The sequence below is a fragment of the Polistes fuscatus genome, unplaced genomic scaffold, assembly GCF_010416935.1.
Source record: "Polistes fuscatus isolate 324 unplaced genomic scaffold, CU_Pfus_HIC Scaffold11, whole genome shotgun sequence".
NCBI classification, from domain to species: domain Eukaryota; kingdom Metazoa; phylum Arthropoda; class Insecta; order Hymenoptera; family Vespidae; genus Polistes; species Polistes fuscatus.
The window spans coordinates 3,276,946-3,294,431 of NW_025113009.1; the positions used below are offsets into that span (position 1 = coordinate 3,276,946).

The following is a 17,486-nucleotide window of genomic DNA, read 5'->3' on the forward strand; positions in this document are numbered from 1 at the left end:
AGACTGCTTAAAGTATGTGTTTTGTGGGGAGCATTTAACTACCGCGAGAGCTCAAGTCAATATTTATTAAATGCGCTGTCTGTGTAGGCGTATGCGCCCGCACCCATCGTTCTCCCTCTTTGTTAGCAGCGTGCGTTCCTAATCAAATTCCATGCATTCCATAGGGCGGCCAAAGTGAACTTCTCGTCTTTAGACGATGCTAAAGTAATCTGGATTATTTGAAAAATAATACAAAGAGACATATTTTATTTGTTTAACTTTTATTTACGAACTTTTTTTTTTCTTTTCTTTACTACATTATTTTTCTTTAGATCAAAGAACACACCGCGGGGTTAGGTGACTCTTTTAATATTATTATTATTATTATTATTATTATTATTACGCAAATCCAATTTTCCCTTTACTTATGATATATTATATTAAAATTGAAAATATCGATGAAAATAAAGGACCGAGAATCCTGAAACGTCATTTCATATTTTTTATTAACTCTTTAACGTTCCCTTTCAAATATATATTTAATTACGGGATTCCCCTTGTTATTTATTTATTTATTTATTTATTTATTGATTGAAAATGTTTAACTTCATTTACTAATATTACAGATATTACGTGTCTCCATTATTTTAAATAAAGACTATTGTTTTTAAATAAAGCTTTTTAAAAGGTATTAATTAACGGAATGGTGACAAGTTTAATTCCGCTAATGGGGATCTCGGTTTGCTAAATTTACTTGTAATCATTTACATAATGCTTGCTCGTCAATTTCTTCCTATAATCGATCGTAACAGAATGAATTTCAATCACAATTACCTTATTGAATCTTTCGAATTCGTTTAGTTATTTATTTAAAAAAAAAAAAAAAAAAAAGAAAAAATACCCCCTACCCCAAAAAAATAAACGAATATAAAAATCATAAAATAATAAATGAAACAGAATGTTCGCATTATTGGATATAAAAAATCCTACAAAAGTATAAAAAAGTAATACATTTTATTTCAATAATATAAAAATAATTAATTTGGTTTTAATTGAAATATCGATTATTTATATAGAAAATTCATTTTATAATTTATTCTTTGTAGGCTTCGAAGCTGTTCAAATGTATGTTCAATAAGATAAATAGACGTTCATTTTTCCTCAGTTATTTAAAATGAACAAAATATAACGAAGTTAAATCGACACGCGTTTATATCAAGTGAGATACGTTTAACGAACGATTACTCCTAGCAGATTATACCAGTTATTGTTAAACGATGTGAAGCAAATTTCAAGATAATTAGATCATTAGAAAACTATTTGTACCGTGATGTTAAATCCTTTTCCATCGTAAGATACTTGAAAGATTGTACTTAATCACTCGAGAAGACTTGAATCATGAAAATAGGAGAATAACGAAGGGGCTGTGTAAGAGAAAAAGAAATATAGGAGAGGGGATGGAAAGGGTGGGGGGAAAGGAAAGTTGTGTACTTGTTGAAAATGTATTTGTACGTATGTAAGAGCAGGTAGCCGGAGGCTCGCTCGTGGCCCGTTTCCTAGCGTTCGCCGAGTTACGCGTTGTGGTTTCTACGGCGAACGAGAAATTATAACAATGATTTCAATATGCCCTGAGGACTCTTACACGGTCATATAATTAAGCTGTTCCTATATTCCATTGGGCGGAGTAGAAACGGAATTTGCTTCGAAACGATACGCATTTATACCGCTTGGCGCCTCGGTAAATAACGGGGCGTCGTTCCATAACCAACATCTCGTTTAGTTCCTATTAAATTATGTGTTATTCACAGTCATCCTGATTCCCTCTTTCTCTCTCTCTTAAAATACTTCCATCGCTTATTTTAATGTTTTACCTAGATTCTTTCCTCTCTTAACAATATTCGAAACGATATAGGAGGGAACGTTAATCGTCCTTTGGCTCTTTCGTTTATAATTCCAACTATTTCCTTCCAAGAATTTAACATAATTATTTCATTCGAAATCGATCTTTGATATTTGTATTTTTATTATTAATATTATTGTGTTATAATTGTAACGACAACGTCTTCAAATTGGATAATTCGTATTTTCGTCGATTTATCTTTTTCAAACGTAATCCATAACGCAATTCTACCCCCTTGTTGACCTTAATGTCTTTTTCAACATTTCCATAGATTGCGTAGAAACTATTTTTTCTTCCATCGAGATTAACGATATATTTTTCCATCGAAGGGTACAATATCCTAATCGTTACGAATGATTGCAATAAGAATTCGAATCTACGAATTTCGCTATATAATCGTGCGATTTCGAGATAAATAGATATCGATAACGCGTTCTCGGTGGGATGAAGTTATTTTACCATCTGCGTTCCTTTTGTCCGAAACGGTAGGTACTTTGTAAATACAAATGTACGTTTGTACAATACACACAAACACACATATTTTGTTCTTCTTGACATCGCAGATATATATTTGCTCGAAAGCTTGGACCGGAACCCAGCTATAAAATATTCCACATTTTTTTGTTTTTTTTTCAGTTATAACCATAAAATAACCTCTTTATACGCTACACTTTATCGTACTCGTTCTCGTAAAGATTATGCGTCCTTCTATTTCTTTTTTATCCCTCTCATGGGAAGTAAACGATTAAATGAAATAATTATTCTCATTTCTACCAAATATTAGATACATTTTCGGGATGAATTTTTCATTCGTACTCCTTACGTTCAATTTTCTTCATCGTCGAACATTCCGAACGTTTAGACGAGGACGTATTAATTTAAGATAATCGTCGTGAAAGGTCAAGTATATGAACTCTAGGAACTCCCATCCCTCATCGCGAGGCACGAGCTACGCTCGTTTTCAGATCGATTTCCTTTCAACGAGATTAAGGTCGAAACAATTTGCAGGTGGCTTGGGTTAGCGATATATATATATATATACCTGAACTCTCTCTCTCTCTCTTTCTCTCCTCTCATCGAGAGGCCATTATTTATATCCGTAAATTGATAATTAGGTTTGCCCACCGCAGCCCAAGAAAATTGATTCTCCCGGGGGTCGAGGTGGGTCCAATAGGACGTCAAGAAGTAGGAAGGGGGAATGCGGTAAGGTTCCAAGCAAAGCCAAAGGCTTCGTTGTTCTCTCATCGATGTCTACCTATCCTTTGGGAGGTGCAACTTCGTTATTGCCTGGTCCTGCCAATCTTGGATCAATGGTGATTTAATTAAAGATTATGGCCAAGCGAAAATTAAGATTAATCGTAGACGCTAGGTGCTGTTGGTAGCTTATGGACGATGGTTGAACGGGTTAGACGTTAAGAGACGCTTTCGAGTCGATCGGCCTTAATTATTCCGAACAAGGGTTACCAACTAAGAGAGTGAGAGAGAGGGAGAGATAGCCGGGAACTGCGAACGTCGGTCTCCTCATCTTCATCTTGTCATCGTTGCCTCATTGTCATCATCATCGTCATCATTGTCATCATAGTTCGACCTCATTGATACCCAGTCACCGACATTGTTGTACTTTGTCGGTGCCCACAACATCGAGAAAACGAGGTCGAGGACAAGGAGAAAGACTGACTTTATTGGCTCAACCCTTCGAGAAGGCCAGCAAGGAAATATGTATTTAGATACATACCATGTATATCTATATACATATAGGAATATATTAGTAACTGCAAATACGATAGAATTATTTAGCCCCGTAAAACGTTAATATTTCGTATCTGTATTAGTGACAATGAGTTTTTTGTTATTATTATTATTATTATTATTATTATTATTTCGTTGAACGATCGTATGATTCTAATGATAACGCTTTAGCACGTAGTCTTTATATCCGATTGTACATTGTCCATCGTTCTTCGTGTTCCCCGCGTATGTTCACACTACAATGTTCTATTTAATTAATAATTAGCTGTTTACGGATAATCCGATCTTATCGCTACGATATCGGAAATCGATAGGTATGCTATTTGGAAAATTTGCGTTTCAGTAACTCCGGATTTTAATGATTGTGTTTATGTATCGGCCGAGAGATGCGGATATTTGTTGAAACCGTGGTTGCCATGCTTATCAAGACTTAACTCAATATTTGTCGTAAGCAAATTTAGCATATTGGAATACCGATTAACCTCAATAACTCGACTCGTCCTAGCCCTAGTCTTAGTCCTAGTCCTAGCCCTAGTCCTCATCTTCGTCATTTGATTTTCTCGAATAGTAAAAGATAATCAAATTTGATAAACGAAATGAAGGAAGGATGAGGATTACTTTTTAAGGAACATACAATTGTTTCTTTTGCCTTTGCTTAGATTTTCCTTTCCGTTCGACAAAATGCGCGAATTCATCGGATAGAAAAATATTTGCGGAAAAGGTAAAAATCACTTTTGACAATGCACCGATTCGTCCGGAAACCGAATCTGATGAGCGGAGAAAAAAGTACGGAAGTACTCGGACTCTTTTGGAGACGAGACCACACCTCCTCTCTTCTTCTTGAGCGACATTTGGCGTGAAATTATCGGCAAATCGTCGACGATAAAGGAAAGGAACAAAAGGTCGAGGCGATGGCGTAGAACGGATCGTAAACTTTACGACACCTTATTTCGAGTCGTAGCACACGTTTCAGTCTCATTCTCTTCTATTTCGCTCGATCACATCGAACTACTTCGCTTCTTTTCTTTTCCCCTCCCACTTTTCTCCCTTCCCCACATCTCCCACCCCCTTCATAGCCGGAACTTAGTCGATAACACTTCCGTACTTTTTAAAATAATAACGCGATATCAACGGTCGTCAGAAGTTATTTATGATAAAACTGGTAACAAACAGATAGGCCCCCCATCTTTTTTTTTTCCTTTTTCGTATCTTCGCATTAAGATGAACAACCGGTCGGTTCGTTCCACTTTGATAGGACAAATGCTTCCGTTCACTTTTTTATCATTTTCCTTTTTTTTCTTTTTCATTTTTATTTATTTATTTATTTATTTATCTTTTTCTATATCGATAAAATTAATATAAAGTCTATAATGTGAATCGAATCGTGACAATTGTTTGAATTTCATTAATTAATGTCCAAATGTTTATTTTATTTAATTCAATTAAATGTATGGTATATTTATAAATTTGTATATTTATTTACATATAAATTGTATAAACATTATTAATAAAGTGTATATTTTCATTTTTTATATATATTATTTATACCAATTAGAGAAAAATTATTGTTGTTAATTATGAAATTGATTTTATTTGATTTGATTGAATTAAAAGATTTAATAGAGGAGCCGCCGAATGACATAAGAAATACAATCGAGTCGAGAACGAATAAATTACGATCGAATTTGTATTCAATTATTACTTATTGTTTAAAATTTTTGTCTTTTACAGTTAAGTAATGTTTTTGTCAAACTTAACGGACGATAATTCTCGAACGAGAGTCGCATTACGTTTTTCTTTATTGCTTTAAAAATTAATCAGCTCTTGGTCCGGGTACTTCGAGTATATCGTCGAATTAACGGTGATTCAATTTAAAAGCCGCATTTGGTAAATTTGATAAAATACTTTAGTTTCGAAATTACCCCGTGTTCGATGTATCTTCGTTTAATAATATACAGTTGTGCTTGATATTTTGTTGATAATTAATTGAAATTAAAATGCGCTGTGAAAACGTGCGAAAATGTTAAAAGAGAGAGAGAGAGAGAGAGAGAGAGAGAAAGATAGATAGGAAAACATGATTATTATTTTAACAAGTAATACATAGGAATGTCGTTATATTTTCGAAGCAATATAATCAATGCTTATACGATTTGTACCAATTATTAATCAAATAATTTGTTTTTTAATACATTTTTTACGGTCCATGATTTTCCGAGATTCTCGTTTTTCGAACGTTCTTGTTGGTACAAAAAATATTTGATGCACGAGAGGAACTTTGATAAAAAAAAGAAAAAAGACCAAAAATATAAAAAAGAAAAAAAGACAAAAAAAAAGAGAGAGAGACAAAAAAAAAGGAGAAAGTATAGTACAATACGAGATCCATTTATTTCGAGTATCGCGATAAAAAATATAAAACAAAAGTATACATACATACACATATATATATACAAAATTATCTTCCTCGTGTAGCATAACAAAGAGAACCATGTTATTTTTCCGCGTATGTATATATGCATGATAAATACGTAGAAGTCGGGAGAACGGACGGTTGCGGAATGTCGACTTTTGACGAGGACGACATTATTGAACGAGTAATGCATTCGCTTGGAACATTTCGGTAAATTAGTTAGCAAAGCATTTGGTTATTTGTTTTAGCATTAAAAGGGAAAAAATTGCGACTACCTACCTACGGTCGGTTTTTTTTTACAGGAGGGATTCCACTTCGACCTTTTGCTTTCTGACATTCTTATAGGTACCTATGTACGTAGACCCTCACACATATATATACACACACAGACAACACAGACAAACATAAATGTATACATAAGTACATAGTACATACGTACGGTAGCTGAGCGTCTATATATCACTTCGTTCGAGCTAAATCGAAAAACTTTGCCACTCGACGTACGAGAGAGGAGTGTACAGTGAATCGAAATAAAATGATAGCGGGAGATACCGGTGCAGGATTAAAGCCACGAGGTTAAAACAGTTTCGAATGTTAGGTCGTGAGTTGGGTTGGGGTGGTATAAGGGGTGGAAAAGGAAGAGAAGAGGATAAGGGTAGGGTAGGGTAGGAGGGTAGGGAAGCAAGCGGAAGGATAAAGACGGAAGGCAAAGAGAGTGGGAAGAGCCAAAGAGACTTCAGTGTGCTTAACCTTACCGGAAGTGGTGGCGAACGCGGCCATAAGCGGCTCATCGCGCGCGTTTCCAAAGTTCCTTCTATCTCTCTCTCTCTCTCTCACTCACTCTCTCTCTCTCTCTTTTTACACAAATCGTCTGAACGAGCCGAGCCAACTAAGTCCCGACCCGATATTTTCTCTCTCTTTCTCTCTCTCTCTCTCTTTATCTTTCTCTCTACCTCTCTTTATCTTTCTCTCGTTTATTCCTATTGAATCGCGACTTACTAGTAGAGATTTGTGAATTGATTTGTATACTCTAGAATACAGTATGTATCATAATGCGAATTGCACTTGCATGCCGTTCCAGATGGTTGAAATGAGAATATAAATCTCGTTGTAAAGAAATGCACTTTATTTGTTTGCCGACACGACGACGCACGCATCTTATTATTTTTCTTTTTATTTCTTCCTTCATATAAAACTCCTACTTTTTTTTCCTTCTTCCTCTTCTTCTTCTTCTTTTTATTTCTTTCTACTTTGATGAAAACACTCTCGACATCGATTCGTTCTTTCCTTCTTTCTTTCTTTCTTTCTTTCTTTCTTTCCCCATTCACATTTAAAGCAAATATAGTTGATGATTCCATCATTGCTTGCTATTTGCTTCCTCGACGAAGCATTTAAGTTATTTTCGTTGCATGACGTTATTGGTACGGATAATGTGAAGCACATTGTAATTTCTTCTACGTCGTCGTATACCGCTTGAAAACGCAGATGTGCGATAATCGTGAAACGCCTTCGATGAGTTTCGCTTGGAATTTACAACGGTAACCATCTTCGCGAAAAGGGAATTAGTCCTGCGCTAACGGTACGGGCGCACGGGTGGTTTCATATCACGATATTGCTTTGAAATCGGCTGTTAACGAGTTTAACGAGTTTGTCGAGTAATCAAGGGATATAGAATTTATTGTATGCCATTCGGTTAAGCTATACTGTAGTCATTATTTTGTTTGACTTTCTCTCTCTATCTCTATCTCTCTCTCTCTCTCTATCTTTCTATCTCTCTATCTCTCTTTCTCACTATCTTCTGTCAAAGTATTCGATTACTCGTTAGACAGATATACACTTAAATACATCACCCTTTTTGCAAATAATCGCATACGAGAAAATAATACGTTACGTTACTTTGTATTGGGACCTATGGAAAATAATACGAAAGCATTCGCGTTCAGTTAATTCGAGCGCGAGCCTTTCATCCCTTTACAAAGGAATTGCTCTTTTAGAAGAATTTTTGGAAGGAAGGAATGAAGAAAAGGAAGGAAGGAAGAAAATTGGAAAGGAAAGTTGGAGTGTTGGGAAAAGTCGAGAGGTAATCGTGCGAGATTCTTTCATCCGTTTTGCGCATGGTTTCGTTTCGCGCCTTACCTTAACGGTCCGATTTATTTCTTCCTTTTTTTCAATTTGCTCAGAGAAAATCGGGACTTTTCTCAGCCGCTAGGCAAAGCAATAAGACGGTGAAACGCCGCCACCTGTTCCCAAGTGTTATGAGACATCCCTTCCTCCCTCCCTCCCTCCCGTTACCCTTTTTTTCTCTATTTCTGTATCTCCGTCTGTGGAAGTTCTTTTCCCTCCTCGATCCAGTTGTCTCGATACGAGTCTTATAGTTCGTCCTCTAACATCGTGGGATGTTAACAGCAATTTGTACCATCAACGCCATTACTACTCTCTTTTTCCACGCCTCAGCCCACCCTACCCCACACCACACCCAATCCCATCCCTTCCCATCTCCCCTCTTTGCTTACTTCACCGAAAGAAACTCTCTGGGTTTCTCTACTGGCCGTCCGGAGGTCGCAGATGACACTGTTACGGAGTTTCCTCTGCTCACTTTTTCCTCCTATGCCCGTCTTCCTCTCTCCTCCCCCATCTCAATGTCTCCAGTTCTTGTTACGTTACGAGAAGCGGTTTGAGCTTTCTCCAGTCCGAGATTTCTAGTCGTAGTTTCACCACATAGTAGTCGATCCTTTCGAATGTAGATGTTAACCAAGATTTTCTCTCTATCTCTATCTTCCTCAAACCACCACGTGTTACCAAACTGAAATTCTCTCTCTCTCTCTATCTCTCTCTCTCTCTTTCTTTCTCATTCTCAGATTTTGCCTATATACTAGTCACAATCTTAATAAGAAGTTCCCTGTCTCCAATGTGAAACGTTATTACATTTCGTTTCTTACTTATTCGTTTGACTTTCCCATAACTCGTATAATTAGATCGTTTCTCTCTTCCTCTCTCTCTCTCTCTCTCTCTATCTGTCTTTCTTTCTTTAACGATTAGAATGAAAAACAAACGTATTATTTTTCATAACGAAAAGAAAAAAAAAATAGGGATGATGTCGTTGCGATATACTACGTTACGTGTAACTATTACGAGTATCATTTATGTGGGCGTATATACATACATATATATATATATATATATACGTATGTACGTATGTATAAAATTATGTTTAATCATAGTAGTAATTAGTAACATTGAGAGAAATATATGTCCGCGTGTTGAATCTTTCCGCTATTTTATAATCTTTTTCTCTTTTTATTTCTTTTTTTCAGTAACTTTATAAATGAGGGGGAATTAAAAGTACGATAGGAGACGATGTGTGTACGTGCGCACGACGGACTAAGCACGCACGCACTTTCATAAAATATACACATATATTTATACATATACCAAGCCCTAACACAGGTAGAAAAGGAGGAGTAGAGAAGGTTCGGTAATAAAAAGAGTACGTTTGACTCTCTTTCTCGTTATCTCAGAACGGTAGCTTTGCCGCAACACGGAATTATCTATCGATTTCACAGTCTGTATGAGCATTCTCTCTCTCTCTCTCTCTCTCTCTCTCTCTCTGTCCCTTTCTCTCTGTCTACCTATAGACCGTTCTCGTAACGATAGTAATATTCTCTTGCGTATGAAGTACCGTAATGCCGAGAGGAACAAAGCGCTTCGCCGAACGGATGGAGAAACTTAATCTTCTACGTGCACAACGAAAATGTAACGAATGTGAGTAACACGAATATGGTAAAAGCTATTCGTCGCTTCGTTATCAGCATCGTTCCTTATCGCGAACTGCCTTTAAATTATTAAATTATCTCGCTACATTGTGCGTTTCCCCCAAAGAGTTAAAAGAAGAAAAAGGAAATAATAAAAGTATATTCTACTCGAGCATTGATCTTTTGATAATGTTGTGTGTTCGGTTTCTGTGTGTATTAGAGAAATGGATATTCCCCTTTTTTTTTTTTTCTAATTTTTCTTTTTACATTTTTATTCATATTTCCTTCTCTCAATAATTACTTCATGAAATTCTATCGGATTCAAAGACAATGCCTACCTAGGTGATTACGATATATATCGGGTTATATTATGGGTGGGGGGGAATTAGAATGAGACAGTTTCCGCTTTTCGAATAACGGTGACTACATTTCCATGCTTCGAATTACATCGCAAATTGCACAAAGTACTCGTCATTAGGTTCGAATACGCCCGCATATGTAAAGTGCGTATTATCCTACGAACGGATGGTTTCCTAAATCGTAAGACACTTTGCTACTCCAAGTATTTATCATTTATCAACTATAATCTCTCTCTCTCTCTCTCTCTATCTCTCTCTTTATCTTTTCTCTTGATTACAAACGTAAAAATGAAGTTTTATATTCGAAAAAGATTTTCGAACCAATTCGTTTGCTCGACGATAACGACGAATTTCGTATCACGCGATTCGTCACGCGTAATTTGAAAAGAACGAGCACGATTTTTCGATTGGTGATGGTGATGGTCGTGGTGGTGGTGGTGACGGCACATTGCGTTAGAGATTTTCGAACTGGTTTCGAAAACTCACGCAGTCGTTCGTCCTACGAATCGCGCTTTCGATAGCGGCTAATCGTGGGGACCGGTGGGTTTGCGGTGCAAACATTATTTCGCGCCCACCAACCACCGGTTCCCTCACGTCCCTTTCACTACACCCCTTGCCCTCTCTCACTTTTTGACTGTCCTCGTTTCTCTTTATCTCTCTCTCTCTCTTTATCTCTCTGTCTCTCTCTCTTTTTCTAGTCGCTCTTCTCTCACCATTCCTCCCACTTTCCGTCAACCCCTTTCGCTCGACCGACAATAGCCATTGAAAAAATATATAGTCGAGTACGGTTGCAGGAGTGTCAAACGAACGATACACGAGCTTTCGGTTTTAATCGATTTTGCGTCGATGCAGGAGCTGGAACAGCACACCGAGAGTGTATATGTGTGTGCGTGTATATCGTATCAATGTCGTCTCGTTTCCTGTCTCCCCCCCCGCCGCCCGCCCTACCCGCCTTTTCAGCGTGAACGACATGCCGCCGTTTTACGAGCTAAGGCAAATTTTTGACTATATACTATTTGTTGTTTTTGTCCTTTTAAATCGTTTAAAAACGAAGCGCGCGAGTGTTCGGTTTGACACTTCTGAAGATACACACGTATACCCAGAGAGAGATATACGTATATATTTATATATATATATATATATTATATATAAACATATGTGTGTGGGTACTTACATTATATACAACGCGTATTTGATAAAACGAGTTGTCATCGACATCCTTCCGCCTATCAACGTTTATTCTCTTTCTATTCCTACTTTGTACTCTCACTCTCTAACAATTAGCGCTTTCAATTACGATTGTGTCAAAGTTCTTTCTAAAAACGAAAGGATAAAGCTGTTGTTGTTATTAAAAGAAAAAGTATAAACGAAAATAAACAAAAAAAAAAAAAAAGAAAAAAAAAAAAAAAAAGAAATGAAACATTGATCGCAAAGAGAAAATAGAAAAAAAAAGAAAAAAAAAAAAGAAAAGAAAAGAACACGTAGTTATTTCTTTTTGTTTTTGTCTATGATTTTTTATGATTTATATATGTTTTTGTTACAGGGGTCCCGCGAACATTTTCGACTAGGCCTTACCGAGGAGGTTGGTTCGTTTGTTTGGTTTGCAATTAGGATTAGTCTGTAGATTTTTTTCTCTATGCCCTAAAAATCCCCCTACTATTCCCTTCGCTCTCTTCTCTTCACGCATAATAAAGAAAAAAAAGAAAAGAAAGAAAAAAAAAAAAGAAAATGAAAAAAAAAAAACAAAAAAAGAAATAAAACAAAAAAAAAAAACCCAGATACATCGCTTTATATTACTTGATAATCATCTATCTATCTTTTTATCACACTACATCATCGTTTCTTTTTTCTCTATCCCCCTTTTCTTCTCGTCGATGCCTCAATTCGACAACGCTCGGCCATACTAATAATCAATTACCATCCTTAATCGTTATATTAACCCCGTAGCCCCGTGAGCATACACGATTATTGTACATGTATCTATACATACGTACGAACGGTGCAATGAACGCACCAACACCTACGTTATGCATACGTACATATGTACAAGACCGATTAAGATCCACTTTTCAATGCGCGATGTGTGATTCATCGTATTTTCTCGAACGTTCGTATCGCTAGTTTTAGTTGATCGATGTTTAGATGTGTGACTATTGACCTTTCATTTCCATGCACCATGGGTGCGCGGCCTCTCTTTCTTCTATTTCTATCTCTGTTTCTCTCTCTCTCTCTCTCTTTCTCTTCCCCCACTTTCCACGTTCCTGCCCTTTATTATCTTTCTATCTCTCTTTTCTCTATTACTCTCTCACATATATACATTTTCTCTCTCTCTCTCTCTCTCTCTCTTCTATCTCTCTCTCTCTCTCTCTGTATGTTCATGTTCGTATCGTTCGTAGGGGTATCCGCAATTTCGTGTCTTTATACCGCATACGGTTTATTCTCTAACGCAACATATAACGTAATAGATGCAACGATCCTCTTTAGACAGTCAACAAATCGATTGTTGGAACCTGCTGTATGTAACACGTCCTGTAACCGATATATCGCTATTTAAACGTTTCACGATTGCTATATGAAATTTATGTAACATACATACATATATATATATATGCTTATGTAATATATGTATATTACATAAACGGTGAGACATTGGAATATTCGTACACGATGCGATTATTAATTTGAAGTAATTAATATTTGCTTGTATAATGCTAAGCTTCTAAATTTTTATACGTAGGTATATTCGAAGTATTATTCAACTTTCATATTGATATCAATTTTATTGCAGAGAGACATTTTATTCTTAGAGAAATATAATTTGAAGTGAGGTATATGATAACAAAATTAGTCTCGTACATGTATTTGCATCTAAGCAAATTATAATAAAAATACAAAATGATTATTTTCGAAAGTATCACTTGGTTGATACCATCCATTGTATCTTCGAATTTTGATGAGACTAATTATATTATCATTTACGTCAAATTTAACTTCTCCTCTAACGAAATATGTTCATTTTGCAATCAAATAAATATCAAATTAAGAGTTGAACAATCCTAAAATATATTTTTGCGTATAAAAAGTTTAGAAATATCGCATTACAAGAAAATATTGATTGTTTGAAATTATTCCTACGTGGGAATACGATTATTCCTATGATGTCACTTTATGTATAATAAACATAAATCTATTTAACTATATGTCGCTTAATCTTTATCGCGATAATTAACAACGTATGTACTATGACATATATCTTAATACTTGCGTTGGTGGTATGTACCTATTATAAACTCACATATGAAGCTGAACAATCAATCGGATCTATGCTAGATTAATCGTATTGCATGAAACGTTATTAACCTTTCGTTTGTCAGATATCGAGTGGAGCTGGAACGTTCGTTAGAAGAAAGGAGACGAAGGAACGATCGAAAGCTTTGTGGTAAGCAATTACTACGCGTTACCTATAGCTCTCTCTTTCTCTCTCTCTCTCTCTCTCTCTCTCTAGGATCTTTAACGTTGCCTCTGGCAAACGTTATTTTCATAATCGTCTATTCGTTAGCTGATATATCTACCCTACGTAGCAGCATAACCGTAAACATAAACGGATGCCTCCCGGCATATTGGAAGTTTGCCGAAATAATCGACCGATTTTCCCATTATCGGAAACGTCATCATTGTCCGAATGAAGTCCCGTAAGTAATTAAACCAATCGACTAGTTTGTTTATGATTAAATCCGTTAACGAAAGAAAAGAAAACAATTCAGACGACACCTTTTCGAAAGATATTCGAAAAATATTTCGTTGCATCGTAAATTATAAACCAACGGGTTATTTGTCTTTCGTAATTTTATTTTAAAATATAATTCTACGCATATGATTAGACGAAATATTTAAAAAGCGTTTAATACTCTATTCGGATGATCTTTATTTTTTACACTTTTATTGGAATTACGTTTAAACATAAATTCCGATAGCTTTAACGATGAAAGTTTTACGGAATAATATCGGGAGATCTGTTTACTTTTCAACAATATTCATATACCGTGATTTCGAACATTTTTCTTCCCCTTTTTGCAATTCGTAATCGTTTTTTATCCTCGTGTGATATTTGTTCTTCTTTCTATTTTTTTCTTTTCTTTTTTTTTCTCCCCCCCCCTATGTTCTCTCTTTTATATTAACTTTTCGTATCTTTTTGTTCGTTTTTTTATTATTTTATTTTTTTACGAGCACTATACCTATCCTCTTCCGTCGGGTGGAGAGGGAATCCAAAAGGTAATATTTCATTGTTTCGCGAAGGATCTACTAGTACTCGATAGATTCGATAGAGAGAAAATAGTACATATTGAATCACGCAAGCTTTCAATTTATTTATTCTTGTTGACACTAACAAATAGCTAAAGGGAATCTCCTGAAGTGGAATAGACAAGAACGAGGTGCGATTCGTGCCTGCTTTCATTGAGCAGAGTTGCTGGCCGTCTGGTCTCGTCTCGTCCCATTCCGTCCCTTCTCGTCCCATCCCTTCTCGGCCCTTCCTTTCTCGTCCCTTCGAATCGCGAACGGTACGTCGATCAACGTTAAACTGTCGTTAAACTCAAGCGAAATTCCTAGGACTTTTGACGGCTTGAGGAAATCTTTCGGTATCCTCTTTTCCGAGGATATCGAAGGCAATTTTTCTTCGGGATTGTTCGGGCCAGAAGAGAGAACTTCGTTGAGAAAATGTAACCTCATCGATGGCATACTTTGCACATCCTTCCTTCATCCTCCTCTTCACTTTATTCGCAATCCCTCTTACTCTCACCACGGCACGTTTCTTTCCGAGATTATTAAAAGTTCTTTTATTCTCTCTAATAATAATAATAATTATAGCAATCGACGATACGATTTTTTTATTCGATCGCTCGTAGAAATTTCATTTGGTGTGGCTCTTTCTAAAAAAACAAGAAGAAAAAAAAACAAATTTAAATATTCATTTACTTTATCGAATTTATTTCTACAGCTGATACATATAATATTAAACGTATAATTGTCGGGAAACGTGCTTGGAAAAATAAAAAAGGATCATCATTTGTATATACATATAATTATGATAAATAAACATTTGATTTTAAATTATAGACACACATTAGCATTCGAAACATAGATTTTCACGAGACACACCGTTTATTCATCGACAATTGTGATATCTTATACCTTCGATTCTAAGATTAAGGCCAAGGATCTGTTATTTTAATTACCGTCGCGTTTGCATCATAGACGCGCGTGCACACATATATTCTTTCTTTTTCATAGATCCTACATAAAATATAAAATAATATACGTATATCGCATAAAAAAATCATACACGCGCGTATGTGTGTGTGTGTGTGTGTTTCAGTGCACTAGAAAACACGGCTGGAAAAAGTATAGGGTAGGTATATGGTAAATGGGCGGAATAGATTCGTGGTTGCATATTAAACGCCTTTAAATTACGACCGGCTCGTTGGATTAGAGCCGCTTACGCTTATAAGCCGGCTCGGTTTTACGGTTTTACGAGCTAAGAAGTACGACGTCGGAGCCGCTCCGAACCGCCAAGATCGTACGAAGGATAAGACTCAAAGAGGGAGAGAAAGGAGGACAAAGTCCGACCCGTGGCGCGTAATTCGAGCGCTTAATCCGACCTCCTTCCTGTGTCACAATGTCGCGCGACAAAACGGTTAAGGTATTATACCGCCAGAAGAGATCTAAAGGAAAATAGTATATCGTCTTTTACCTCTCCCCCACTACCCCCCTTTTTTATATTCTCTATGGTACACCCTTTTTGCAGTCTTTAAATTTTCGGTGAACGGGGAAAGTGGTTGGGAGGGAAGGAGAGAGGGTGAAAGAGGGAGAGGGAGGGAGGGAGAGTCCTTACGAAGGATATGTGCATACGCGTGCAAGTTTCTATCCCTTTTAGTCGTACCAACACGCACGTCGTCTCATGCGAACGACGTCTGATAATGTCAGCAGTAGTACGACTCAACGTCAGCTGCGCCGTCAGGTTTAAAATACGTCTTGTACCTCTTTATTATTGATATATGATATATTATAGTTGTTTTCGTTAAAACGTTAAATAATTGTATTTATCTGTTGAAGTATTAAATAAGACAGAATTACATACGTTAACTATTTACATGTAATAGAAGTATTCACGAAATGGGGTGAGTAGTTAATGTATGAAATTGAAATTTAACTCTTAGATTAGATCCGATAGAAAGGTACGACTAACTGAATATTAGGTTTCAAAGTAAAGGAAGGAGATAAGAACAGGATAACTACGTGCATTGTTGTAGAAAGAAAAGTAGACTTTTAAAGACGGATTCAATTTCAATCTCGTTCTTTAACTATTCGCCTTTCGTTAATTCATATTTTATGTAATTATTTCGTAAAACAACAAGTTATTTCGCGTATGTTTTAAATATTTCATGAATTAATTGAATTATGAATATAATTTTTTGTATGTTTAATAGATTTTACACCGATATATTATCGATAAGTTTTTCTTTCCTTTTTCGATATTTATTCGTTGGTATTGAATTAATCTTTTTAACAATCGATGTTAAAAGAAATTACGAATAATATGTAAATATATTTCTTGTTTATTTATCTAAGTCCACATTTTATGCATTTATTTTTTTCTAGGATACGACTTCAGCAACCTTATTCTATATATATTTTTAGACATCATAAATTCATATAATTTCCATATAAATTATGATAACAATTATTCATATTTCCTGCCATACGTTGTTACGATTTGTTCGAATGAAAAAGTCCAACAGTTCGAGATAACAAACACGTTCGTGTAATTGAAGTTATGATAAGAAGAATACAGGTATGGAAGAGAAATGGAGTAGAATTTAATGGTAATATAAAAACTTTTCTACGCTTTTATATGAAATTAATTGTAACTCGATCGTTTTTCCGAATAAAATTTGAACGTGATACAGAAAGTGTATATTGTTTAAAGATTCGTCGAGGTTATGAACAGAGTGAGAAAGAGAGAAAGAGAGAGAAAGGAATATAGACGAATATTTAGTCGAAGGCCGATAACTATCGGTAAGCTCATTCATTGTTGTTGACCTACGAACTTGAAATCCGAGCTTGGCCTCGCTTATTTTCCGCTTGCTCGCGCTTTTCCACCATCGCGGTCGTAAACTTAAACGATGAAAAGTGTATTATCGAGTTTCAAAGCTATGATGAAACTTAAACAAGTGGTCGGTAGGAAACGAGTAGCAGGTACGTGCAAACGCGCCGACGAAACAGCCTCGGGCTAGTTGAAAGAGACTAGAAGTTGGGAGATCGGGGGGAGGGTAGTTTAGAGG

General features: G+C 36.0%; 1 protein-coding gene and 1 long non-coding RNA gene across 4 annotated transcripts in view; both read left to right on the forward strand.

The window, feature by feature from the left end:
• The window catches only part of LOC122526419 (hemicentin-1-like), a 189,181-nt gene that overhangs the window by 15,307 nt on the left and 156,388 nt on the right, over positions 1-17,486 (forward strand). For 2 of the 3 annotated variants that reach the window (XM_043649812.1, XM_043649813.1), the window contains exon 2: positions 11,690-11,728. The exons of the other annotated variant lie outside the window; for it this stretch is intronic. In XM_043649812.1, the coding sequence (XP_043505747.1) occupies positions 11,690-11,728 (39 nt within the window). The remainder of the gene's footprint in view (positions 1-11,689; positions 11,729-17,486) is intronic. 3 annotated transcript variants of the gene reach the window in all.
• Positions 13,517-13,880, forward strand: LOC122526420. Its single transcript, XR_006306050.1, has 2 exons — positions 13,517-13,585; positions 13,652-13,880. It is a non-coding gene; the product is annotated as an uncharacterized LOC122526420 (long non-coding RNA).